The sequence below is a fragment of the Callithrix jacchus genome, chromosome 8 (genome assembly GCF_049354715.1).
Source record: "Callithrix jacchus isolate 240 chromosome 8, calJac240_pri, whole genome shotgun sequence".
In the NCBI taxonomy this organism is placed as follows: domain Eukaryota; kingdom Metazoa; phylum Chordata; class Mammalia; order Primates; family Cebidae; genus Callithrix; species Callithrix jacchus.
In genome coordinates, this window is record NC_133509.1 from 123,610,058 (window position 1) to 123,637,577 (window position 27,520).

At 35.9% G+C, this 27,520-nt stretch overlaps 1 protein-coding gene across 30 annotated transcripts in view; it reads right to left on the reverse strand.

Moving 5' to 3' along the window:
- Positions 1 to 27,520, reverse strand: part of EML5 (EMAP like 5) — a 203,847-nt gene that overhangs the window by 148,761 nt on the left and 27,566 nt on the right. For 27 of the 30 annotated variants that reach the window (XR_013521448.1, XR_013521449.1, XR_013521447.1 and 24 more), the window contains exons 2-4: positions 14,849 to 15,008; positions 4,834 to 4,932; positions 2,857 to 2,925 (exon numbers count right to left, since the gene is read on the reverse strand). Coding sequence is in view for 12 of the 30 variants with exons in the window: in XM_035261240.3 (XP_035117131.1) it covers positions 2,857 to 2,925; positions 4,834 to 4,932; positions 14,849 to 15,008 (328 nt within the window). In the remaining 18 variants the exon portion in view is untranslated. Of the gene's footprint in view, positions 1 to 2,856; positions 2,926 to 4,833; positions 4,933 to 12,226; positions 12,298 to 14,149; positions 14,292 to 14,848; positions 15,009 to 26,367; positions 26,524 to 27,520 lie in introns of those variants that run through there. The other 3 variants (XM_078335580.1, XM_078335579.1, XM_054240252.2) reach the window with 3 other exon arrangements.

Consider the following 27,520-nt stretch of genomic DNA (forward strand, 5'->3'; position numbering starts at 1 on the left):
CCAGGTGCAGAGTTAGACTCTATCTCAAGTTAAAAAAAAAAAATTTAGATAAAAAGTTGGGAATGGGTTAGCAATGAAAATGAAGATAAGTCATCATACACTAGGAGGAAAAAGCAAATCTAATGTTCTCTCTCTGACAGAAACATTAAAGATAGGAAAAAAGGAGTGTGTTATAGCTCACTATAGCTATGATATTTGATACTTTCAAAGCTGAGCAACTGCTTTGCTTGTAAAGCTTCAAAAAATAAGATAGATGTCCATGTGGAATGATTTGGTCATTCTTGTGAGAAAATAAGGAAGTTAAACAAACATAAATCTTCATTACCAAGGTTTTTGCTCTATTAGGTGGAAAATAGGTAAATTTTTATAGTTCATAGAGATAAATTTAAAGAAAAGGGGGTTTGGGGAAAAGTGGGCACAGTGACAAATTCCTCTAGTCTCACCAACTTGGGAGGCTGAGGTGGGAGGATGGTTTGAGGCCAGGAGTTGGAGGCTACAGTGAGCTATAAATCACGTCTGCGAAGAGCTACTGCACTCTAGTGTGGGCCATATGGTAGAATCCCATCTCTAAAAACTAAACCAAAAAAATGGGACAGGGCAGAGATATTTACATTAAATAGTTCTATATAAAGAAATTAGGCCCAAATAATAAAAACTTTGTAATAAGTAATTAACATTTAAAATAACATAAATTATTATATATACTTATTTTAAAATCTGAAGCATCAAAGAACTAAAAATTATGACCATTATCTATTCAAAGATCTAATAAGTACTTTAATTAATGAAACTTTATAATTTTTAAACTTAAAATCTCCATAATTTCTTTGTATATAAGTGGCTGGTTCTCCTTCTTTCAGCATGTCCTAATTTGAATCCATTATTTCCTTCTAGATCAGTGATTCCCAGTGTTAGTGTCACATTAGAATCACCTAGGGAAATTATAAAATAGGATGCCTGGATTCCCAGCTGAAATGAACTGAGACAGACTCTCTGAAGCATGAAGCCCGCCAGGTATTCAAATGAGTTTGATGCTCAGCAAGGGTTAAGAACTATTGTTCTAGAATCCAAAACAACATTGTCCAAAATAACTTTCAGTGATGACACACACACACACACACACACACACACACACACAAACTTTCACACATGCATGCTTTCCAATACAGTAACCACTAGATACATAAGCAAATGAAATGTACTGCTAGTGTGAACGAGGAAATAAATTTTAAATTTCATTTAACTAATTTGTGTTTAAATAGCTACACATGGTTGTACAGTGCAGTTCTAGATCATCCCTGGGACTTAATTTCCTCGCACATATTGTCTGCAAAGAGACCTATGTTACTATTCATTTCTTTTAGCAAAGAAAAATAAACATAACTCATTATAAAAATATAGTTTAATTGAGATGAGTTTTTTATAAAAACCTGAAAATGGAACCTTTAGCTTTATTTACAATATAAAATAGTAATAAAATCTCTTTATTGATAATTAATTTGTCAATCACTTATTAGGCACTTTATATCAAGTACTGTATCAAACATACCGTCCATCAAAGATGAACAAGACGAAAATCTCTACCTTCACAGTGCTTATATCATGTGCCTTAAAACCCAGCATACAGCCTTTCTGCTATTAAATATTTGTCAAAAATTAATATGTACTACTATCTATCAATCAAAACAATACCAGAATAACAAATCCAGAATTGCAGCAGCAGTGAAAGATGCACTGGGGAAAATGTGGATGGACTTAAACATGTTGAAATAAAGAATGTGAACACAGAACATTAACTCACTAGGAACTAACTGCTATCAGGAACTGTTACATCAGATGGTGGAAGTAAACAAATTGTTTCCAATTTGTTCCCATGATTTAAAAGTAACTCTAAACAAAATAATAAACCACTGACTTTATAGGCTTCAAACCTGAGCTGTAATTATAAAACAAAATCCAGAGCTTTCAAAAGCAAAGCAAATAGTGGCTATCAAGGCTGAGGGAGAGACAGGGAGAGATTTATTAAAGCATACAAAATTATAACTAGATAGGAAGAATAAGTTCTACTGTTTATACCACTACAGAATGACTATAGTTAATAAAAATAAACAGTTTCAGATAGCTAGAAGGAGGATATTGAATCGCCTAAAACAAAGAAATAGCAAATGTTTGAGATGATAGCTAATTACCCTAATCTGATCACCACACATTTTTATTTAGCAAAAAATGGCTACGTACCCATGAATACGTATTATTATTATTTGTCAAATAAAAAAATTTAAAGGCAGAGGTCAAATCAGGGAGCAAATATAGAAAAAGGAAAAACAACACTTTCAGAAAGCTGACCATGTGTTAGGCACTATGACGAGTACTTATAAATATACTGCCTTATTTAATCATCAACTCTTTGAGGATGGTGACAGCAGTCACAGTTTTAAAATGTGAAAAAAGCTCAAAGACATTAAATAACTCATACTAGGTTAAACAGCTAATAAATGACAAAGCCAGCTCTACTCCTGTTGCTTCTCTGACACCATTCTATTTATGTAAATGAAAAACTCTTCAATTACTTTGTTTCCTATTCTCACATTTTACTTTGTAAATGAAACATGAAGAGGCAGGATAGACACAATAAATCCTACCTCACTAGACTATAATTTTCTATTCATACCTATATCCCTTATATAACTCAAAGCAAATACATGTTTGACTGAACATCAGAACATTAAAAACATTGCCATTCAAAAATTAAGTACTATCAAAATTCTGAAAGTAGGCTAAATTGTTAACAGTGCAATATATACTTAGCAGCAGAGAACTAAACGTGACTATTATAAAACAAGACCCTTCTAGTACCTTGATATGTTTTACACCACAGCTGACAAGTTTATTTGGCTGGTACAAATCCCAAGAAATATCAAATATCTGTAAACAAATCAGATTCATAATTAAAATACTTATTTCCAGAGTCATTTAAATATCCTGACCAGAGGACTAAATGGTGCAAACTCATATGATAAAAAATATTCCTCAATAAATAACCAGAATCCCACGCTTAAAAATCTTTTAAGAAATAAAGTAAATTTGAAAATGATAAGAAATAAAAACTCTTGAGTTTTTATGAACTTTATGAAACACTACTGGAGTAACATTTAACACCTCTGTTTATTTTTAATTTAAAAAAAAATTGGTCCATAAATAACAAGAATAGTTGAACAGAATTAGGGCATGACGGGAGGTGCTTGCCTAATTTCTACAGAAAAGAGATTCAGAATGGAACATGACACTTACACAGCCTAGAAATAAGAAACATTTTCATAACTATCATACAGAACTATTTACATAAAGAATCCAAAAACTGATTTTACAGTATTTTTTTTTTTTACTGGTTAAAGGTCAGTTAACTTATACTTAAATTTTGGGGGATCTCCAGGCTTCATTATTTTCTAAAATTCCATAAATTCTAAACACATGCAACACATTTTGTTACAAAAGCAAACAAGCAAAAACTCAACGAAATAATATACGAATTAGAAACATGTAATTAAATAATGAAAGAAAAATTAACATTTAAAAAATAATTCATTTATTTTGCTTTCTTGTAGTCTTTATGTTGCTTTGACACCTTATCAACCTACTGCTAAAAGGTTTACATTTTACTCTAAAAATTTACAAAATGATACTCTTTAGTGATAATGAAGAATGAATATATGTTACAGTTAATATTTAACAACTCACCATAATACAGATTATATGAAAAACATTATCAATGCAACTTTGAAATATTCAACCACAAAAATACTTTTAAAAACTCCATTGATGGTGTCATATTTTATAATAATGGATCTATTTATTAAATTCCAAATAGTAATGTGCAAAATGCTTTGATATAAGCAGGTAAGAACATACCAGCTGTTTAATAAAATATATCCAACATTTTAATAACGGTTTACATTCTGTGTGTGTGTATGTGTGTGTGTAATAGGCTTCTCTGAGCATCTACAAAAGCCAAATGTATTCTCCAAAATGCAAATATACACAAAATTTTCTACACAATTTTTATAGTCATAAATTCCCACAAAATAGAATCATTAACTATGCCTCTGTGCTGGTTCAGGTTAGGATTTTACTACACATACCTAAACAAAATTAGACACTTTTAGGAGTTTATGAGAACTTTTTTGATCTACAGCCATAACAATAGTTTAATATTTAATTAAAAGCTGGCTATGATGTACTGTTTAGACACAACTTGGAATGAGGAATACATATTCCAACCAATTGTCAGTTAAAAATGTTAGGTCTCTAAAAAATTGAATGGTAATACATAATATTAAATCCAAACACACAACATCATTTTTCACCTTAACTATAATACATATGTAACAAATTAGTGGTAAACCAAACTAAATAGACCCTAGGCTCAGACCACTCAATTTTTAAATGGAGATTCGAATAACGAGTGTCTGTATATGTCCAGACTCATCAAATTTCACACATTAAATAAGTGTAGCCCTTTGTATATCAATTACATTTCAATAACAGTGTTTTTTAAAATGAAAAGAAAATACATAGTTTGTACTGAAGCAAACACCAGGTTAAAAGTTTTATGCCAATGCTATACATATCGATTCATGCTTCCTAGTACTACGACACATATGCACTCTAAGACTTAAGAGTTTTTATATTTGTACAATTATTTACCAATTGTAAAATTTTAATTACATATGACCTATCTGGCAGTAACAAAATACAGAAGAATAAAATCCCCTGAACTCTCCTCTGGTCTTTCCCTTCCAGTACTCATTAGAAATCTCAAAAGAGAATACTTACTCTATCTGTATGACCAGGAGCCATAGACAACATTTTTCCCCTTTTCCAGTCCCAAACACAAACTGCATTCTTTGAATCAAGTCCAACTGAAACCAAGCGCTGAATTATTTCCAAGAAATCCAGGAAGGAATAAAAAGGCAAACAAATCAAAAAGAAACCAAATTATACATAGCAAATAAATTATACTCATGGGTTTTTATAAACATAAAACATACACACCTATATTTTATAGACCTCATAAATGCTGAATGTATTTCATCTTGGTAGTATTTGCACATATGTATAGAACTTCACATTATGAAACGAAGAGAGACTTCCATTTCTAACAGTAGGATTGACAAAATATCCTAAATATGCCTCCTGCCAAAAACCAGAAATACTAGATAAAATGTAAAATCATCTTCTTAAATGCACTGCTGAACTGTTGAAAAATGTTAAAAATCTAAGAACAAAACCACAGTGATTTCCAGTGGGAAACCCGGAGGGTAAGAAAACACCTACATTTACTAGACTCTAAAGGCATCAGATGAATACCAGTACCCATGATTTTTGTGCTGTAGGCTGAGGAAGAATAGGAGATATAGTCTAGGGCCTACCTAAGGTGGGGGTTTGAATTGCAGACCACTTCTGATTAAAGCAGTAAACCTCTCAGAAACAACAAATAACCCCTTCCTAAAGAAGGGGAGGCAACTCATGAAGAGGGAAAAACACCTCCCTCAACATTTGTAACCACAAGCAGCCTTTACATGGTTGCTGGCCTAAATTCACATTAAACATGAATCCTTTAACTAGGAAATTTAATTCAAAGTAGTCTTCAGAGTTGGTTGTGTCTTCAAGCAACTTCAACAATGTGTGCCTGTAATCTCAGCACTTTGGGAGGCCGAGGTGGGTGGATCACAAGGTCAAGAGATCGAGACCATCCTGGTCAACATGGTGAAACCCTGTCTCTACTAAAAATACAAAAAATTAGCTGGCATGGTGTCACATGCCTATAATCCCAGCTACTCAGAAGGCTGAGGCAGGAGAATTGCCTGAACCCAGGAGGCGGAGGTTGCGGTGAGCCGAGATCACGCCATTGCACTCCAGCCTGGGTAACAAGAGCAAAACTCTGTCTCAAAAAAAAAAAAAAAAAAATGTGGCCCAGGCAAATATAAATGAAGTACTGCAACTTTAATCCATCCCTCAAAGAATTCCTACAGGTAGCAATTCAACAGAAATAAGCTGAAAAAAAAAAAAAAAAAAAAAAAAAGGCTGGGTGTGGTGGCTCACACCTATAATCCCAGCACTCACTTTGGAAGGCCAAGGCAGGTGGATTGCTTGAGGCCAGGAGTTCGAGACCAGCCTGGTCAGCACTGTGAAACTCTGTCTCTACTAAAATTACAAAAATTAGCCAAGTGTGGTGATGCAACGCCTATACTTCCATCTACTCAGGAGGCTGAGGCAGGGCAGTCACTTGAACCCAGGAGGTAGAGGTCGCAGTGAGCTGAGATAGCTCCACTGCACTCTAGCCTGGGGGACAGAGTGAGACTCTGTCTCAAAAAATAATAAGCTAAAAAATAAACAAAACCACCCCACTCACACACACAACACAACAAAATAAGAAACTGAGAATGGGCTAGTCACAACAAACAGCAAAGTCAGCCTTGAAAAAAATCAGATATGAAATTATCAGATAAATAACATAAAATAAGCTAAAGGTGAGTAAAGAAAAAAAATTAAGGATTCAAAATATCTGTATATGAGCACAGAATATAAGACTATAAAAAGCATCCCAGGAGACTTGAAGAAGCAAACAGAATTTCCAGAAACAAAAAATAAGTTAAAAATTCAATGGAAGAGTTAAATACCAGAATAGTTGGAGATGAAAGCACAAAGTTGAAAAGAGAAGTGGATAGTGATATGGAAAGTATGAGAGATGTTTAAAAACATAAAAGATGTACTTCTAGCCAGGAAGGAGTATCAAGGTCTAAACTCACCCTCCCGCACCCTGTCCTGGCCATAAACAGCTAGAAAACTATACAGAAAATGTTTTCAGACATTTGCAAAAGGAAGCAAAACACTGTGAACCCTGAATGGGGAAAACAAACAAGATAAGTCCTATAATCACCTCAGCTTCCATCTAGGAGGCAATTTCCAGACTATGGCACAGAAAGGTGGAATCCAAATAGAGCCCAGTATACTTACTAATTTGGAAAAACAGAGCCTGAAGTTCAGAGAGGCCAAGATGGCTAGAATTTGCAGAGCAGGAAAAGAGCTCCAGTAAAATCTATAGTAAGATTTGAGAATATTAATACTTACCTGGCAGGGGAGATACCATGATCATGAAGAATATTAATCTCTGCATGCATAGGATGAAATCTATGAGGTCATGCAAAAAGAAATTCTAGAAAAAGAACAATTACTAGAATGCTAAAAGCAAAAAATTCTCAGAGATCACAAGGGTCCAGAATCACTCAAATTCTCAATAACCAGAATGGAGATATCTTTTTGAACGCACTGGGCAGTCATTAGGAATCATGGGGGGCTGGGGGCTGTCATACCTTAATAATGAAGTTATTCTAGTAATTCTACAGCAAAAGCTATTCTAGTGCTGCTCCATAAAAGCTTGAAAGCAAGCTTTTCACAGAGATCAAACTGATTCATGAGGAACTTGACTGTTTGCCAGAATGGTGTCCATATCCTTTAAAAGGATATGATAAAATTATTGGCATGTGAAGAAACAATAAATTAAGGAAAAACAGTCAATAGAAATAGACTCAGGAAACCCAGAGATGATTAAAATGAGGAGACATTGGCTGTGAAAATGAACATTTTCAAGACACTCAAGAATTATCTTACAACAAACATACCAAGAATCAAAAAAAGAAAAGATATAAAAGAACAACATAGAAAATTATTACATTATCTAAAATGAAAATTTACTCCAAAGGATTAACAGCAGCTTAGACGATGATGAAAAGATAAATAAACTCGAAGAAATAGGAATAGAACCCAACCAAAATAAAGTACAGAAAGAAAAAGAAAAAAATAATTGCCAGAGCTTCAACGGCCTGTAGGAAAATATCAAGTGATCTAACATACAAGTAATTATGGCTCCAGGAGAGAAAAAGATAGAAGAAAAAAACCTGAATAGTAAAAAGTTTCCTAAATCTGATGAAATTATAAATCCATAAATAGAAGATGCTCAACAAATCCCAAGCAGAAAAAATACACATCAAGACACATGGCAAACAAACTGCTGAAGCCAGCACTAAAGAGAAAATTCTAAACAGCAGCCAGACAAAAAAGGGCAACTGAAGTATGGAGAAACAAAGGTTTAAAAATTATCCTAGACTGTTCAAAGCGATGCAAGGTAGAAGACGAGGGACAACCAGTTTAAAGTGCTGAGGCAGAAAAAAAGTCAACACAGAATTGTACTAAGCAAAAATATCCTTTGAAAACTGAGTCAAAACAAAGTCTTTTTTCAAGCAAACAAAAGCTGAGAAAATGCATCATCATCAGTAAACCTGCACTACAAGATATAATAAGTTTTCTCACACAGAAGGAAAATGATACCAAATAGAAATGATTTACACATGAGAGTGTCCAAGTGGTAAATATGTAAGACGTTTCTCATTAAAAAGATTTTAACAACTATTTAAGGCAAAAAAAAAAAAACAGTTATTTTGGGGTTTCAAAATACGTAGACGTATTAATAAATGACAGTAGCACCATAAACAGAAGAAAGGAAACAGCAGAACATATTTTTTCATATTCTTTCCAAATATACATAAACATCATGGAGATCACAATAATTTGGATCACAAAGTATCAATAAATTTTTGAAAATTAAAATACAGAGTATGTTCTCTGAAAAAAACAGAATTAAATTAGAATAAGAGAAAATCTCCCAAATATTTGGAAATTAACAACATACTTCTGAGTAACTGAAAGATCAAAGAAGAAATAACAAGAAAAACGTGAGGAAAAACCCACAACACATACTGTGAAAAGTACTGATTTAGAGCAGGGGTCAGTAAAATCCTGCCTTTACCTATGCTTTTGTAAATAAAGTTTTACTGGGATACAGCCACCACACTCATTCTTTCATGCATTGTCTGTGACTGCTTTCACACTACAGTGCACAGCTGAATAGTTATAGCAAAGACCAAATGGCCCACAAAGCTTAAAATATTTACCATTTCACTTATTATAGAAAGTTTATTGAACAGTGGTTTGGAGCACAGATTCTAGTAGCAGATTGCCTAGGTTTGAACATCATCTCTTACTAGCAGGGTGATTTTGGACCATTATTTAGCCTCTCTGTACCTTACTCTCTCCACCTATTAAATGGGGATATAAAAGTACTTCACAGGGGTCACTATGAGAATTAACATATATACTATTTAAAGGTGTTAGAGTGCCTCATATATAGTTAATGTTATGTAAATGTCTGCTTCATATCATTATTATTATTGCTATTAGTTTACTGTAACCATAATAAAATGGGGACAAATAAAAGTACCTCACAGGGGTTACTATGAAAATTCACATACATACTACTTAAAGGACTTAGAGCGCCTGGTATATGACTGATGTTACATAAATGTTTGCTTCATATTATTATTACTATTAGTTTTCCATAACCATAATTAGCATTAAGAAACTATGCCCCCCAACTCTTCAAATGAGAAATGCCATTTAGTACCCAGTTACAGTTTCTGCAAAGAAAGTTTCTACTACTTAAACTCCAAAATTGGTAGAATGAATAATTTATATAAGAAGATACAGAATACAGTTCGTTATGACTCATCATCTAATCAAGGTAGCAGAAAGCCCAGAGAACGAGAGGAGATGATTTGTACCTCCTGAAAGTATTTACTATTCGGGAACCAAAGAGCATCAGCAAAAATTTAGCTAGAACAAAGATATCTACCTCTTGTTATCAGTATACTGTGTAGAGGTTAAAATTTCACAGGATAAGTATATTAAGTGAGAATATCCAGAGGGGTACTGTTGTCATTTCTCCTGATGTCTCTTCTGTCATCAGGAGAGACATAAAATACATCATAAAATAAATCAGGAGAGACATAAAATACATAGAGCAAAACACAATTGGCCAAAAACTTTAAAATTCCATGTATCCAAATAGAGCCTCAAGACATCTAGTTCTATACAGGCTGTAACAAACTAGACTTGACAGTGCTTCCTCCATAGCCTTGATAAACGTATTATGGCCCAAACCAACATCCCTACTCAGCAACAGACAGGATGAAGTAGAAGCAACAAAGCAAATACTACCTCCTCTTCTAGCTTTCTATCATTTTTTCACTTTATCAATTTTTTTCTTTTAACCCAGACTAGGGAGGTGAGAAAAATTAAAGAAAGTTTGAAGGAAAAGTAATGCTTAATCTGTATCTTGGAGGACAGAGTCAGAGACAGTCTGCAGAATAGAAAGTACATTTCAGAACAAAGGACCTCAAGATTAGAGAGATCATGATGTCAAGAGAGTGTCAGTAATTCAATGCAGGGGAGGGAAGGAGTGCCAATTGGAAAGTGGCAAAAGACAAGGCTGGAGAGGTAGGGCAGAAGCCAAGAGAAAGAGGTTTGCTTTTTTTTGATAGAATAAAGAGAGAATAGAATTCAGTTTTAAATATATAAATGGAATATCTACAGGACATTCAAGGGTGATATTTAGAGGTGAGAAGAGAAGTCAGAGCCATTGTTAGCTGATAGGAAGTTAAAGTCATAGGCCTATATACTCACCCAGAGAGTATAAGTAAAGTGAAAAGGAAAGAAGGCTACAGACTCCTGAAGAACACTGGTATTTAAGAAGCAGACAAGGAAAGACTCCTTTAAAAATAAGAAGTAATAATCAGAGAGAAAGAAAACCAGATAAAGAAGCCTCTATCCATCTTCCCAAATTCCTCCCTGATCCTATTCCCAAAATCTTGTGTCCATTAACTTAACTGGAAGTATCCATAAAAAATTCTAGCATACCAAATATTTATATAAGAAAAAATTTCAATACACACTAGAAGCATCCCATGAGTTTCTGCAATTGTGAAACAAAGTCAAATAAAGGTTGATTAAACTGAAAAGATTCTAGTATAGGGGCCAGTGTGATCTCAGTGTTCATTATGTAAGAACTAACCATTATAATGTTACAATGTAATATCTCAATTTTTACAGAAGACACAGAATCTGGCAGAGCAACAGAAGAGGACAAAATTCAAGAACAATAAAAAGACACTTGAGATATGTCTAGATATCAAGAGATTACTAAACGGCCCTTGGAAAAACCAGTGAACCTTCCTCCTTCAATATTTTTGCAGCACTGACCCTCTTTATAATCAAGTGCCAAAAGTCAATGGCAAACTGATGCATTTTATTTTGTATCAGCATATAATTGACAAAATTATGTTTAAAAAGCTTTATTTTAGTTCATACTACAAATTAGCAGAACTTTAGCTGTAACTTAGATTGTTAATTATGAGAAATATGTTTTTATAGATTATGGTTATATTTTCAAGGTAAAGTACCAATTAAATTTCCCATATGCCTATCCCCTCTCCCATTTACTACAAAATTTTAGTTCCTGTTTGATGTGGATTTACATAAATAGCCTTTCGGGGCCCTAATTATCTTCAGTAAGGCAGACTGCCACTTTAGCACAGATATTCAATTCATTAGAAGAAAGCCTTTGGTGGCCAGGCATGGTGGCTCACACCTGTAATCCCAGCACTTTGGGAGGCTGAGGTGGATGGATCACCTGAGGTCAAGAGTTTGAGGCCAGCCTGGCCAACATAGTGAAACTCCATCTCTACTAAAAATAGAAAAATTAGCCAGGTGTGGTGGTGGGCACCTGTAATCGCAGGTACTTGGGAAGCTGAGACAGAAGAATTGCTTAAACTCAGGAGGCAGAGGTTGCATTGAGGGAAGATCACACCACTGCATTCCTGCCTGGGCAACAGAGTGTGACTTTACCTCAAAAAAAAAAAAAAAAAAAAAAGGAGAAGAAGAAAGAAGAAGGAAGAAGAAGAAGAAAGCTTCTGGAAAAAGAACAGCATTTCCACCAACTAGGAAACTTATTCATTGTATAAACCTTAAATAATCACTTGGAGTGTATAATCTAGTAGAAAGAGCAAAATTTATACATTATTTTCTATTTGGTATCTCATAAACGGTTTATAGATAAAAGCAAATAGTTATGTTCTCTCGAATATATTTTTCAAATTAAAGAAGTTTTTCATTAACAATCTTCAGTTGGTAGTAGTTCCTTATATTTTAGTTTTAGTTGTACTTAAAATTGATGAACTTCTTTTGAAATAGAAATAACCACCTCCTAAGTTACACGTTTAGGAGGCAGAAAGAGAACTGCCGTTAAAAAACATGAGTTTGGTGTATGACTGACCTGGGTTCCTGTTCTTCCATTTACTAGCTGTGTAACCTGAAGTAAATTATTTAACCTCTCTGTTTCTTTATCTGTAAAATAGAGATAATAATAATAGCATCTATTCCATAGCATTGTTGGGAGGATTCAATGAGATAATGCAGGCTTAGCATAATGCCTGGCACTTAGTATATGCTCAACACCTTTAGCTATTACGTTTTTATGAACTTAAAATTTTAAGTAATATGTTCTCATGAAGATCCGTCATAATGAAATATATGTACCCAAGACTTTTCTTAGAAGTTGCTCAAAATAAGTGAAACTAAACACTTTGAACTAGCAAAAGCTATGGGCATGATTTCTCCTTGGATATATAAAAGAAATTTCTCAGCAAGCCAATATATTACATTTAGAAAGGGCAAATTTAAAGTTAAGAAAATATCTGTATTTTATGTTATAGATGCTTATAATTAAAATGGCTTGAATTTTGTAACACCTTAAATGTTGTGATTTTTAAAAAATTACTTTGTAGGTTTGTTTTATAACATTTTATGCTCCTATGAAATAGGTAAATATTATTTCCTTTAAAAAAGAAAATGAAACTCTGACAGAACATAAAAGACTTGAAAATGATAGCAAAACCATGAATTAAGTCTCTGCAATTGCCAATCACTGCTATATAATGATAAACCTAGAAGCACATTTTTTTTTCCAAATAAGAGACTCCAATTAAGTCTTTATAGATTCCATACCAGAAAGTCATCTCTTACCAATATGGACAGGAGGCAGGGAAATACTGGGGAGAAGAGGGTGGAGTCCCTGGCAAGGGCTCCACCCTCAAGCCTGGACCCCTGGCCCTAAATGAGAACATGCATTCCTGTTTTCCTGCCCAAATGTTGCCTTTACCAAAATCACCCTGGCCCACCACATCCCCCACCCGTACCCATAAAAACCCAAACTTCACTGGCAAAGGAGCAAAACCACCACAGAGAGGGAGAAAAGAGAAGTGTATGAACATCAAGAGGAGTTTGGCTGGGGATGGTCAGGGGAAGAAAGTTTCCTACTCCATCGCCTTTCCAGTTCCCCATCCCACTGAGAGCCACTTCCATTACTCAATAAAATACTCCACATATACCACCCTTCAATCTGTTTGTGTGACCTGGTTCTTCCTGGATGCTGGACAAGAATTTGGGATGCACTTAAGCCGCCCACAGTTAGCAAAGCTAAAAGAGCACTGTGTGTAACATACACCCTCTGGGTCTCCAGAGGTTGTGGATAATCCCTAGATGCTACCATGGGCAAGCCAGCAGCCAAACGCACTCATCCCGGGTTCTGCAACTTCCTACCTGTGTGCTACCCCTTCCACAAGGTGTTTGAGCTGGGCAGCCAAGTAAATGAGCCACACCTTGTTACAAGTCCCGTGAAAGGGTCAAGGAACTCTCTCATCTCATTACCAGAAAGTCATATTAACCTAGGCTACTCAAAGAAGCTATTCCTCAGAGTAATATATAAAAACATCTACTGGCTATCATGTTTAAGGGGACAGAACAAACTGTAATTTGTTTCTGTAAAATCGAGATCTATAAAACTAATTTTTTAAATTAAAAAGCAGATAATGCTGTTCTAAAATTTAAAATGATTTTACAGTCTAATTTTAACATAAAACTTTTAAAGATAACAAATGAACATACCTGTAAGATCCAACTTTTTACTGGTAACTTTAAAAGTATTTTTAGGTATAACAATTTCCATAAAAGCACCACACAAAAAAAGCCCTTGGCTTATTTAACTTTTTAAAATCACTGACTAGAAGTAGATAATTTAGGAAGCAATTAGTCAGTTGAGTGATAATTATATCCTTAAGTTATAAACTTTGATATCATATTAAAAAAAACTCATAGGAATTGTTCCATTATATTCAATAAAAATATAATTTTAACAGACCTTTAAGGTAACTGGAAATTGAAATATAGGCTGGGTGCAGTGGCTCACGCCTGTAATTCTAGCACTTTGGGAGGTCAACAACACTGGAAGATAGCTTGAGGCCAGAAGTTTGAGACCAGCCTGGGCAACACAGATCCCATCTCTATCAAAAAACAAACAAAAAAAAAATCAGCCAGGCATGATGGTATGTGCCTGTATTCCTAGCTGGTCAGGAGGCTGAGGCAAGAGTACTTCTTGAGCCCAAGAGTTTGAGGCTGCAGTAGGCTATAATCATGTCACTAGACTCCAGCCTGGGCAGCAGAGTGAGACCCTCTCTCTAAAAATTAAAAAATTATAATAAAATATGTACAGCTTTCTAAGAAACTTAATTTTCCTGAGATATCATCCATCTGTCCTATCAAAATACCCTAGCTTGAAAAGTTATATAGAAAAATTTCTATAATAACCAGGTAATATTCCACTATATCAAAATCTCTTTGGCTTTCAAGGTAGTAATTAATTCAATTGAGAAAGTTCTTGATATGATTAATAAAAACCCCACTGTTATATATCAACCACCCACCCTACCTATCCATCTCCACCTTTGCACAAATACTTTTCATCAAATGCTGTTCAATTTAATATTTAAAGATTTATAATCATTTGCTATAATATACTTTAACATACAATTTAGAAAAAAATGAAAAAACTGTCACATACCTGTCCATCTAAGTCAAACGCCAAGCAAGCTATACCATGTGTATGAACATCCTTTAAAACTGATATGGTCTGCACAGTGTATGAATCCCAAATACAAATATAAGGCTCTTTCCCAACTTGTCCTGTTGCTACCAACACTCGTTCAGGGTGCAATGCAAGGCTGTAAAATAAGGAAATAAATATTATTAAAAATTGCTTATACAGATTTTCTAGTATTTGGTAGATGTAATACATATATACAAGTATAAACATTAGACTTTATCCATTTTACACAATTTGTAAAAAAAAAAAAAAAAAAAAAGAAACACAATTTGGATTTTATTATTTTCGTTGAGACGAAGTCTCATTCTGTCAGCTAGGCTGGACTGCAATGGTGTGATCTCAGCTCACTGCAACCTCCATTCCACCAGATTCAAGTGATTCTTGTGTCTCAGCCTCCCAAGTAGCTAGGATTATAGGCACCTGCCACCACACCTGGTTAACTTTTGTATTTTTAGTAGCGATGGGGTTTCTTCTGTTGACCAGGTGAACTCCTGACCTCAAGTTATCCACTCACTTCAGCCTCCAAAAGTGCTGGGATTACAGCTGTGAGCCACCATGGCTAACTGATAATTTGGATTTAAAATAAATAACTTCTATAAAATCCACACTAACAGTTACTACTTCATAGAATATCTTATAAACAGTTAATGATAAGCTAATTATACACTTCATAATCCATGTAATATACTGTATGTAGACTTCTTAAGAAAAGAACTCTAACAAGAGATCTACTGGACCACAGCAACAAATCAGTAGCCTTTCCCTCGTTTAGTATTCACCTTTTCCAAGACTACTTTCCCATTGTACTATATCTTTTATTGGATAAAGTCAGACCAAATCTTAATGTCTAAACATGGCATTTAATAGCACCTCCTACTATAATGCTAATTCTTAAATTATAAATCCCATTTTAAGAAACAGAAAAGTCACCTATAATTCACAGAAATTAATCTATGAGTCTCTTAAAAACAAGACAAAAACCTAACAGTTGGTAATGGTTTAGGTACATTAGTAGAAGGCAGGGAAAAATATAAATTTCTGTTCAATAATTTTTTCTGTATGTTGATATAGAATATCAGGTTTGCCTTTGAGATGAAAAAGAAAATCACTCTTGGCATCCGGGTGGAGAATCAACTAAAAGGAGAAAAGTAGGAGGATATTAAAACAGAATCAAGGCTGGGTATAGTGGCTCATGCCTATAAGACCTGTGCTTTGAGAAGCCAGGAGTTGAAGATCAGCTTGGGAGACACAGCAAGCCCTTGTCTGTACACAAAAAAATTGTTTTAATTAGCCAGGCAGGTAGCACACCCCTCTATTCCCAGCTACTTGGGAGGCTGAGGTGGGAAGATTGCTTGAACCCAGGAGTTCAAGGCTGCAATGAGCTATGTCTGCACCACTGCATTTAAGCCTGGGCTTCTGAGCCAGATCATGTCTCTAAAGTAAACAAAGACAAAATTAACAGAATGGATGCAGGGAACAAGGGGAAGATAGGGGTCTGAGATGACTCTCAGTTTCTGGCTTAGACATTTGAATGGTTTGGGGTGGTAATCATCACGTCAGGGAATACTAAAGGAGTAATCAATGGGAGACAATATGTGTGGGAATACTAGGTTGGTTCAACATATGAAATCAAGAAATGTGGCATATTAACAGAATAAAGGACAAAAAACTCCCATATATGTTTATCTCAATAGACACAGAAAAATTATCGGACAAAATCCAATTCCTTCATGATAAAAACACATAACAAACTAGAAACTGAAGGAAACTTCCTCAAACCAACAAAGGACCTCTACATAAACCCAAAGCTAATAACATATTTAATGATGAAAGCCTGATAGCTCTCCTACTAAGTAAAGGGAAAAAACAAGGATGTCGGTTCTTGCACTCATTTAACTTGGTCATAGACATTCTAGCCAAAAAAAAAAAAAAAAAGCCCAGGAAAAGGAAAAAAAAGTAAAAGTAAAGATCTCTACTGGCAGATGACATGATCTTATACACAGAAAATCCTAAGGAATCCACAAAGAAACAACCAAAAAATGAAGAGCTAGTATGAGTTCTGCAAGGTTGTAGGATATAAGATCAACATAAAAAATCTATTGCATTTCTATACACTAGCAAAGAACAATCAAAAAATTAAAGAATATAATCCCACTTACAGTAACATCAAGAGGAGTAAAACATTTAGGAATAAATTAAACAAAGTACAAAATTTGTACACTAAAAACTACAAAACCCTACTGTGGGACATTTAAAAATATCTAAATAAATGGAAAGACATCTCATGTTCTAGGCTTAGACAAATGTAATATTTGTAAGATGGTAATACTTCTCAAATTGATCTAGAGAGTCAACACAATCCTCGTCAAAATATTAGTGGTCTTTCTTGAAGAACTGACAAGTTGATTCTAAAATTCAGAAAGATTCAGAATAGCCAGAACTATCCTGAAAAACAAGAACAAAGTTGGAAGAATCACACTTTCCAATTTTGAAACTTACAAACTTACTACAAAACTATAGTAATCAAGACAGTGCAGTACTGGCATAAGGATATGCAGATCAATGAAACAGGATCCAAAGTCCAGAAGTAAACCCATATATTTGTGGTCAACTGATTTTAACAAGGGTGGTGCCAAGAGAATTCAATGGGGGGAGAAAATGGTCACTTCAACAAATGGTACTGGGACACCTGAATATCGATCCACATACAAAAGAATAAATTTGGATCCATACTTCAAACCATATACAAATGTCAATTCAACATGGATCAGAGGCTAAAATAATTGTTAAAACTCTTGGAAGAAAACATAGGTATAAATCTTACTGATCTTAGATGAAGCAGTGGTTTCTCAAATATGACACCAAAGCATTAGTGACAAAAGAAAACAAGCAGATAAAATGGACTTAATCAAAATTAAAAACTTTTTTTTTTTTTTTTGAGATGGAGTTTCGCTCTTGTGACCCAGGCTGGAGTGCAATGGCGCGATCTCGGCTCACCGCAACCTCCGCCTCCTGGGTTCAGGCAATTCTCCTGCCTCAGCCTCCCGAGTAGCTGGGATTACAGGCACGCGCCACCATGCCCAGCTAATTTTTTGTATCTTTAGTAGAGACGGGGTCTCACCATGTTGACCAAGATGGTCTCGATCTCTTGACCTCATGATCCACCCGCCTCGGCCTCCCAAAGTGCTGGGATTACAGGCGTGAGCCACCGCGCCCGGCCAAAATTAAAAACTTTTATGCTTTAAAGGACAACCATCAAGAACATAGTAATGCAACCCAGAATGGGAGAAAATATCTGCAGAGCACATATCTGATAAGGGACTTGTATTAAGAAAATATAAAGAATTCCTACAAATCAACAATAAAACTACAAATAATTCAGTTTTTTAAATAAAGAATTTTAACAGACATTTCCCCAAGGAAGATATACAGAAGGCACATAAAGATAGTCAATGGCCAGGTGTGGTGGCTAAAGCCTGTAACCCCAGCACTTTGGGAGGCCGAGGTGGGCAGATCATGAGGTCAGGAGATCAAAACCATCCTGGCTAACACGGTGAAACTCCGTCTCTACTAAAAATACAAAAAAATTAGGTAGGCATAGTGGCACGCACCTGTAATCTCAGCTACTCAGGAGGCTGACGCAGGACAATCACTTGAATTTGGGAGATGGAGGTTGCAATGAGCCAAGATTGCGTCACTGCACTCCAGCCTAGGCAACACAGTGAGACTTCATCTCAAAAAAAAAAAAAATTCATTTTTTCCTCTTTCTCTTTCCTTCTTTTGCTTGCTGCTTTCTTCCTTTCTCTCTCTTTCTCTCCTTTCTATTTATTTATTTGAGACAGGGTCTCACTCTGTCACCCTGCTAGAGTACAGTAACATAATCACCACTCACTGCAGCCTCGACCTCCTAGCCTCAAGCCTCATCCTCCTGCTTTAGCCTCTCAAGTAGCTGAGAATACAGATGGGTGCCGCCACACTTGGCTAATTTTTTTTTGTAGAGATGTGGTCCCTATGCTGCCCAGACTGATCTCAAACTATTGAGCTTAAGAGACCTTCCCACCTCAGGCTCTCAGAATGCTGAGATTACAGACATGAGCCACTACTCCGAGTTCACTTCTATTGATGGAGTTTTGATCTTGTTGCCCAGGCCGGAGTGCAATGGCACAATCTCAGCTCACTGCAACCTCTGCCTCCTAGGTTCAAGCAATTATCCTGTCTCAGCCTCCCAAGTAGCTGGGACTACAGGCATGCACCACCACTCCCAGGTAATTTTTTTGTATTTATAGCAAAGACAAGGTTTCACCATGTTGACCAGACTGGTCTCAAACTCCTAACCTAAGGTGATCCACTGCCTTGGCCTCCCAAAATGCTGGGATCAGAGGCATGAGCCACAGCACCTAATCTATGTCTATATTTTAAAAGCAGAAAATATGACGTATTGACAAAGATATGGAAAACACTGTAACCCTTAAACATTGCTGTGATCCAGCAATTCTATTCTGGAATTCTATTCTGGATCATAAAATGATCCAGCCTCTTTGGAAAAGCATTTGGTAGCTATTCAAAAAGCTAAAAAAAAGTTACTGTATGATCCAGCAATTCTATTCCTAGATGTATTCCCAAAAGGAATAAAAACATATGTTCACACAAAACTTGTACACAAATATTTGCAAGCAGTATTCTTTATAATGGCCAAAAAGTAGAAACAATCCAAATGTCTGACTGAATCATAAATAAATAAAATGTGGTATCCGCACAATAAAAAATGACAAAAGGAATAAAGCATTGATACATGCTACAACATGGATGAACCCTGAAAACATTATGCTAAGTGAAAGAAAACAGACATATAAGGGCCACATGTTGTATTATTATGAAATGTCCAGAATACACAAATCCATAAAGAAAGCAGATTAGTGATTGCCAGGGGCTGGAAGGAGAGGTGTGAAATTAGATAGAAGTGATGGCTGCAGAACTTTGTGACTATACTAAAAATCACTGAAGGTGTAAATTTTATACTATATGAATCATATCTCAGGTTTTAAAAAGTGAAAAAATACTGACATTACAGTCTGTATATATATATTTTTTTCAGAATTTTTGTTTTATTTTACCTTAAGTTCTGGGGTACATGTGCAGATCATGCAGGATTGTTGCATAGGTACACACATGCCATGGTGGTTGCTGTCTCCATCCCCCTGTCACCTACACTGGGCATTTCTCCCAGTGTTATCCCTCCCCAACCTCCCCACCCCACATTCTCCCTCCCCAAGCCCCCACCCCCCAATATAACCCAGTGTGTGATGTTCCCCTCCCTGTGCCCATGTGTTCTCACTGTTCAACACTCACCTATCAGTTTCTTGAGAACATGCAGTGTTTGGTTTTCTGTTTTTGTGTCAGTTTCCTGAGAACGATGGTTTCCAGATTCATCTATGTCCCTACAAAGGACACGAACTCATCATTTTTTATGGCTGCCTAGTATTCCATGGTGTATATGTGCCACATTTTCCTTGTCCAGTCTATCACTGATAGGCATTTGGGTTGGTTCCAGGTCTTTACTATTGTATACAGTGCTGCAACGAACATACCTGTGCATGTGTCTTTATAACAGAACGATTTATAAATCTATGGATATATACCCAGTAATAAGATTGGTGGGTCAAATGGAATTTCTATTTCTAGGTCCTTGAGGAATCGCCACACTGTCTTCCACAATGGTTGAACTAATTTACACTCCCACCAACAGTGTAAAAGTGTTCCTATTTCTCCACATCCTCTCCAGCATCTGTTGTCTCCAGATTTTTTAATGATCACCATTCTAACTTGTGTGAGGTGGTATCTCAATGTGGTTTTGATTTGCATTCCTCTAATGACCAGTGATGAGCATTTTTTCATATGTTTGTTGGCCTCATATATGTCTTCTTTTGAAAACTGTCTGTTCATGTCCTTTGCCCACTTTTGAATGGGTTTGCTTCTTGTAAATCTGTTTTTGTTCTTTGTAGATTCTAGATATTAGCCTTTTGTCAGATGGGTAAATTGCAAAAATTTTTTCCCATTCTGTTGGTTGCTGGTTCACTCTAATGATTGTTTCTTTTGCTGTACAGAAGCTCTGGAGTTTAATTAGATCCCATTTGTCTATTTTGGCTTTTGTTGCCAATGCTTTTGGTGTTTTAGTTATGAAGTCCTTGCCTATGCCTATGTCCTGAATGGTTTTGCCTACGTTTTCTTCTAGGGTTTTTATGGTGTTAGGTCGTATGTTTAAGTCTAATCCATCTGGAGTTAATTTTAGTGTAAGGTGTCAGGAAGGGGTCCAGTTTCTGCTTTCTGCACATGGCTAGCCAGTTATCCCAACACCATTTATTAAACAGAAAATCCTTTCCCCATTGCTTGTTTTTGTGAGGTTTGTCAAAGATCAGATGGTTATAGATGTGTGGTGTTGCCTCCAAGGCCTCTGTTCTGTTCCACTGGTCTATATCTCTGTTTTGGTACCAGTACCATGCTTTTTTGATTACTGTAGCCTTGTAGCATAGTTTGAAGTCAGGTAGCGTGATGGCTCCAGCTTTGCTCTTTTTGCTTAGGATTGCCTTGGCTATGTGGGCTCTCTTTTGGTTCTATATGAAGTTTAAGATGTTTTTTTCCAGTTCTGTGAAGAGGGTCATAGGTAGCTTGACAGGCATAGCATTGAATCTATCAATTACTTTGGGCAATATGGCCATTTTCACAATATTGATTCTTCCTAACCATGAACATGGAATGTTCTTCCATCTGTTTGTATCCTCTCTTATTTCCTTGAGCAGTGGTTTGTAGTTCTCCTTGAAGAGGTCCTTTACATCCTTTGTTAGCTGTATTCCTAGGTATTTTATTCTCTTTGTAGCAATTGTGAATGGGAGTTCGCTCTTGATTTGGTTCTCTTTTAGTGTGTTATTGGTATATAAATGCTTGTGATTTCTGTACTTTGATTTTGTATCCTGAGACTTTGCTGAAGTTGCTTATCAGTTTCAGAAGATTTTGGGCTGAGACAATGGGGTCTTCTAAATATACAATCATGTCATCTGCAAATAGAGAAAATTTGACTTCCTCCTTTCCTAATTGAATATGATTTATTTCTTTTTCTTGCCTGATTACTCTGGCTAGAACTTCCAATACTATATTGAATAGGAGTGGTGAGAGAGGGCATCCTTGTCTAGCATCTGATTTCAAAGGGAATGCTTCCAGTTTTTGCCCATTCAGAATGATATTGGCTGTGGGTTTGTCTCAAATAGCTTTTAGTATTGACTTGGTATCCTGCAGCCATGATAAACTCACTGAGTTTTAGGAGTTGTGTTTTTTGTGTGAGTTTTTAAAAAATAAATTATTTGGAATTTTCTATGTAGGCAATGATATTGTCTAAGAATAGAGACAATTTCTTTCTTTCTTTTCTTTCTGTAAACCTTTTCTTTTTATTTCTTGTCTGACTGCACTGGTTTGAACTTCTAGCTGGATGTTTATTTTTAATTTTTACTTTATTATACTTTAAGTTCTGGGATACACATGAAGAATGTGCAGGTTTGTTGCATAGGTATACATGTGTCATGGTAGTTTGCTGTACCCATCAACCCAACATCTACATTAGGTATTTCTCCCTTCCCTTGTTCCTCATCCCCCAGTAGGCCCCTGTGTGTGATGCTCCTCTCCCTGTGCCCATATCTTCTTATTTTTCCACTCCCACTTATGAGAATATGTGGTGTTTGGTTTTCTGTTCCTGTATTAGTTTGCTGAGAATGATGGTTTCCAGCTTCATCCATGTCCCTGCAAAGGACATGTACTCGTATTCTTTTTTACGGCTACATACTACCCCATGGTGTATATGTGTCACATTTTCTTTATCCAGTCTATCACTGATGGGCATTTGGGTTGGTTCCAAGTCCTTGTCATTGTGAATAGTGCTGCAATAAACATATGTGTACATGTGTCTTTATAGTAGAATGTTTTTAAAATTGCATTTTAGGTTTTGGGGTACATGTGAAGAACATGTAAGATTGTTGCATAGGTAGATACATGTCCCTATAAAGAACATGAACTCATAGTTTTTTATGACTGCACAGTATTCCATGGTGTATATGTGCCGCATTTTCCCTGTCCAGTCTATCATCAATGGGCATTTGGGATGTTTCCAAGTGTTTGCTATTGTAAACAGTGCTGCAGTGAACATTTGTGTGCATGTGTCCTTATTATAGAACGATTTATAATCCTTTGGATATATACCCAGTAATGGGATTGCTGGGTCAAATGGAATTTCTATTTCTAGGTCCTTGAGGAATTGCCTTTTTTTTCCCCCCCGAGACAGCGTCTTGCTCTGTCACCCAGGCTGGAGTGCAGTGGTGCAATTGCGGCTCACTGTAACCTCCACCTTCCGGTTTCAAGTGATTCTCCTGCCTCAGCCTCCTGAGTAGCTGAGATTACAGGTGAGTACCACCATGCCCAGCTAATTTTTGTATTTTTAGTAGAGATGGGGTTTCATCATGTTGGTCAGACTGATCGCGAACTCCTGACCTCGTGATCCACCCACCTTGGCCTCCCAAAATGCTGGGATTACAGGCGTAAGCCACTGCACCCAGCTTATAGTAGAATGATTTCTAATCCTTTGGGTATATACCCAGTAATGGGATTGCTGGGGCAAATGGTATTTCTAAGTCTAGATCCTCGAGGAATCACTACACTGTCTTCCACAATGGTTGAACTAATTTACACTCCCACCAACAGTGTAAAAGTGTTCCTATTTCTTCACATCCTCTCCAGCATCTGTTCTTACCTGACTTTTTAATGATCGCCATTCTAACTAGCATAAGATGGTATCTCATTTTGTTTTGATATACATTTCTCTAATGATCAGTAATGAACTTTTTTTTAAAATATGTTTGTTGGCCACATAAATGTCTTCTTTTGGAAAGTGTCTATTAATATTCTTCGCCCACCTTTTGATGGGATTTTTTTTCCTTGTAAATTTGCTTAAGTTCCTTTTAGATTCTGGATAGTAGCCCTTTGTCAGATGGATAGACTGCAATTTTTTTCTCCTATTCTGTAGGTTGCCGGTTCATTCTGATGATAGTTTCTAAATATATATGCAACCAGTACAGGAGCACTCAGATTCATAAAGCAAGTTCTGAGAGACTTACAAAGGGATTTAGACTCCAACACAATAATAGTGGGAGACTTTAACACCCCACTGCCAATATTAGACAGATCGATGAGACAGAAAAATAATAATGATATTCAGGACTTGAACTCAGCTCTGGACCAAGTGAATCTAATAGGTATCTACAGAACTCTTCACTCCAAATCAACAGAATATGCATTCTTCTCAGCACCACATAGCACTTATTCTAAAATTGACCACATAATTGGAAGTCAAACATTCCTCAGCAAATGTAAAAAAAACAGAAATCATAACAGTTTCTCAGACCACTGCAATCAAATTAGAACTCAGGATTAAGAAACTGACTCAAAACCACACAACTACACAAAAGCTGAACAACCTGCTCATGAGTGACTACTGGGTAAGTAACAAAATTAAGGTAGAAATAAATAAGTTCCTTGAAACCAATGAGAACAAAGACACAACATACCAGAATCTCTGGGACACAACTAAAGCAGTGTTTAGAGGGAAATTTACAACACTAACTGCCCAAAGGAGAAAGCAGGAAAGATCTAAATTGACACCCTAATATTACAATTAAAAGAACTAGAGAAGCAAGAGCAAACAAATTCAAAAGTTTGCAGAAGACATGAAATGACTAAGATCTGAGCAGAACTGAAGGAGACAGAGCCACAAAAAAACCCTTTAAAAAAATCAATGAATCCAGGAGCTGGTTTATTGAAAAGAATAACAAAATAGACCGCTATCCAGACTAATAAAGAAGAAAAGACAGAAGAATCAATTAGATACAATAAAAAAATGATAAAGAGGATATCACCACGATCCCAAAGAAAAACAAACTACCATCAGAGAATACTATAAATACCTCCATGCAAGTACACTAGAAAATCTAGAAGACATGGATAAATTCCTAGATACATACACCAACCCAAGACTAAACCAGAAAGAAGTCAAATCCCTAAATAGACCAATAACAAGTTCTAAAATTGAGGCAGTCATTAATAGGCTACCAACCACAATAAGCCTAGGACCTCACAGATTCACAGCTGAATTCTACCAGAGGTACAAAGAGGAGCTGGTACCATTCCATTTAAAACTGTTTCAAGCAATAGAAAAAGAGGGACTCATCCCTAACTCATTTTATGAGGCTGGCATCGTACTGATACCAAAACTTGGCAGAGACACGAAACAAAAAAAGAAAATTTCAGGCCAATATTACTGATGAACATCGATATGAAAATCCTCAATCAAATAGCAGGATGTTTAATTAGAAGTGACAGGAATTGAGACTTGTCTTTTTCCTGATTTTACAAGGAAAACATTCAGTCTCTCACCATTAGGCATAAACTTAGATGTAGGTTTTTTACACATGCTTTTATAGCTGGGTTAAAGAAGTGGCCTTCTAGTCCTAGTTTGCTAAGCATTAAAAAAATATGAATAGGTATTACATTCTGTCAAATGCTTTTCCTGTATCTACTGAGATAGTCATCTGGTTTTTCTTCTTTAATCTGATAATACAGAGAATCACACTGATTTATTTTCAAATATTGAACCGGCCTTGTATTCCTGGAATGAACCCTACCTGTTCATAACATATAATCCTACTGATAGAGTTCATTTGCTTATTAGCTTATTTTGTTGAGAAATTTTGCATCTATATTAATGAGGGACATTAGCCTGTAGTTTTTATTCAAATGTTTGTCTGAATTTTCTATTAGAGCAATTTCAGCCTCATAAACACAGTTAAGTAGTCCTTCCTCTTCTATTTTCTATAAGCAATTGTGTGGAATTGGAATCATTTCTTGTGAGTTTGATATCTTTCAAGGGAATAGTTCCTTTCATCTCAGTTGTCAAAGGCATAAGTTGTTTATAGTAATGCCTTATTCTCCTTTTAACGTCTTTAGATCAGTAGTGATATCCTGATGAATACTGGTAATTTTAGTCTTCTCCTTTTTATTCTTGGTCAGTCTAACTAGAAATTTATCAATTTGATCCTTTTCAAAGAACTTTAAGTTTGATTTTTCTCTATTGTTTTGTCGTTTACACCAATTTCTGTCTTATTTCCTACTATGTTTGCTTTTGAGTTTGCTCTTTCATTTCTATTTTCTTAACTTAGACTCTTAGGGCCGAAATCTGGCTACAGTGTAGCTCAGTTGGGTCCTCTGCATACAGTCCCACAAGGCCAAAAGTCAAGGTGTTAACACAGCTGAATTCCTTTCTAGAGTCTTTGGGGATGAGTTAGCTTCCAAGTTCATTCAGAAGATTAGCTGAATTCAATTCCTTGTGGTAAAAGGACTGAGGCTTTCATTCCGCTGCTGGCTGTCAAGGAGGAATGGCTCACCTCCTCAAGGACAACTGCATGCCACATCATGTTACCACCTCCATCTTCAAATCAGAAATGGCACATTGAGTTCTTCTTAAGCTTTGAATCTTTCTGACTTCTCCTCCATGTCTTCTCATTCCAGCTAAAGAAAATTATTTGCTTTTAAGGGCTCACATAATTAGATTGGGCCCATCTAGACAATTCAAGATACTCTCAATATCTTAAGGTCCATCCATACCTTAATTAAAGCTGCAAAGTCATGTCATCTGTGCTAGGTTTAACATAAAAATTCATAGGTTCCAGGAATTAGAGTACAGATATCTTTGGGGCCAGTCTGGATACCATGTAGACTCAGAAATTGAGTCTACTAGAGAATTATTTCTATTTGTGTATTTTCAGTTCTAAGTATTCCATTTTTATACAATTTCTATTTCTTTGCTGAGAACTTCCAACATTCTATTTATATTCTTTCATAAATTCAACATCTAGGTCATCTTGGGGCTGACAACTGTTGTCTTTTATAAATTGTTGAGATTTTAGTAATTTTTATGTGCTAATTTTGAGTTATATCCTGAGCAGTTTCGATATTAAGTTATAAACTCTGGATCCTCTTAAAATTTTCCAGAGAATGCAGATATTTTTGTTTATTTCAGCAGGCAAGGAATCCAATTAGGTTCAAGGCACATAATCCAGCCCTCCTTCTGGGGTTCCAGTGTTAGTTCAGTTTTAAAGTCTTTGCAGTGCTATCACATGAACATACACCACAGGGGCAAATCTGAAACCTGAATGATTGTAGGTCAGTTCTCAAAACCTCTGATATGCAGGCAGTTCCTGCATGTGCAGATAGAAGCGAGTCAGGGACATCAAATATAACCTTATGAAGATGACCTTGAGCTCCCTAACCTCTTAACCCCTATAACTTCCCCTATAATCTCCAACAACCAGGGGTCCCTTCTCATCATACTGGGCCTAAGAGTCTAGGGTATTAGCCTCTGCATACTACCATGCACTTCCCACAACTGGGCCTGCCTCTGGACAAAAAGCATTTTTCCTATTTTTAAATTGGTTGTCATAATATTGTTGTACTGTAAGACTTCTTAATATATTCTTGGTACAATTCTTTTCTCAAGTATATTTTTTTGCATATGTGTATCTGCTTGTGGCCTGCCTT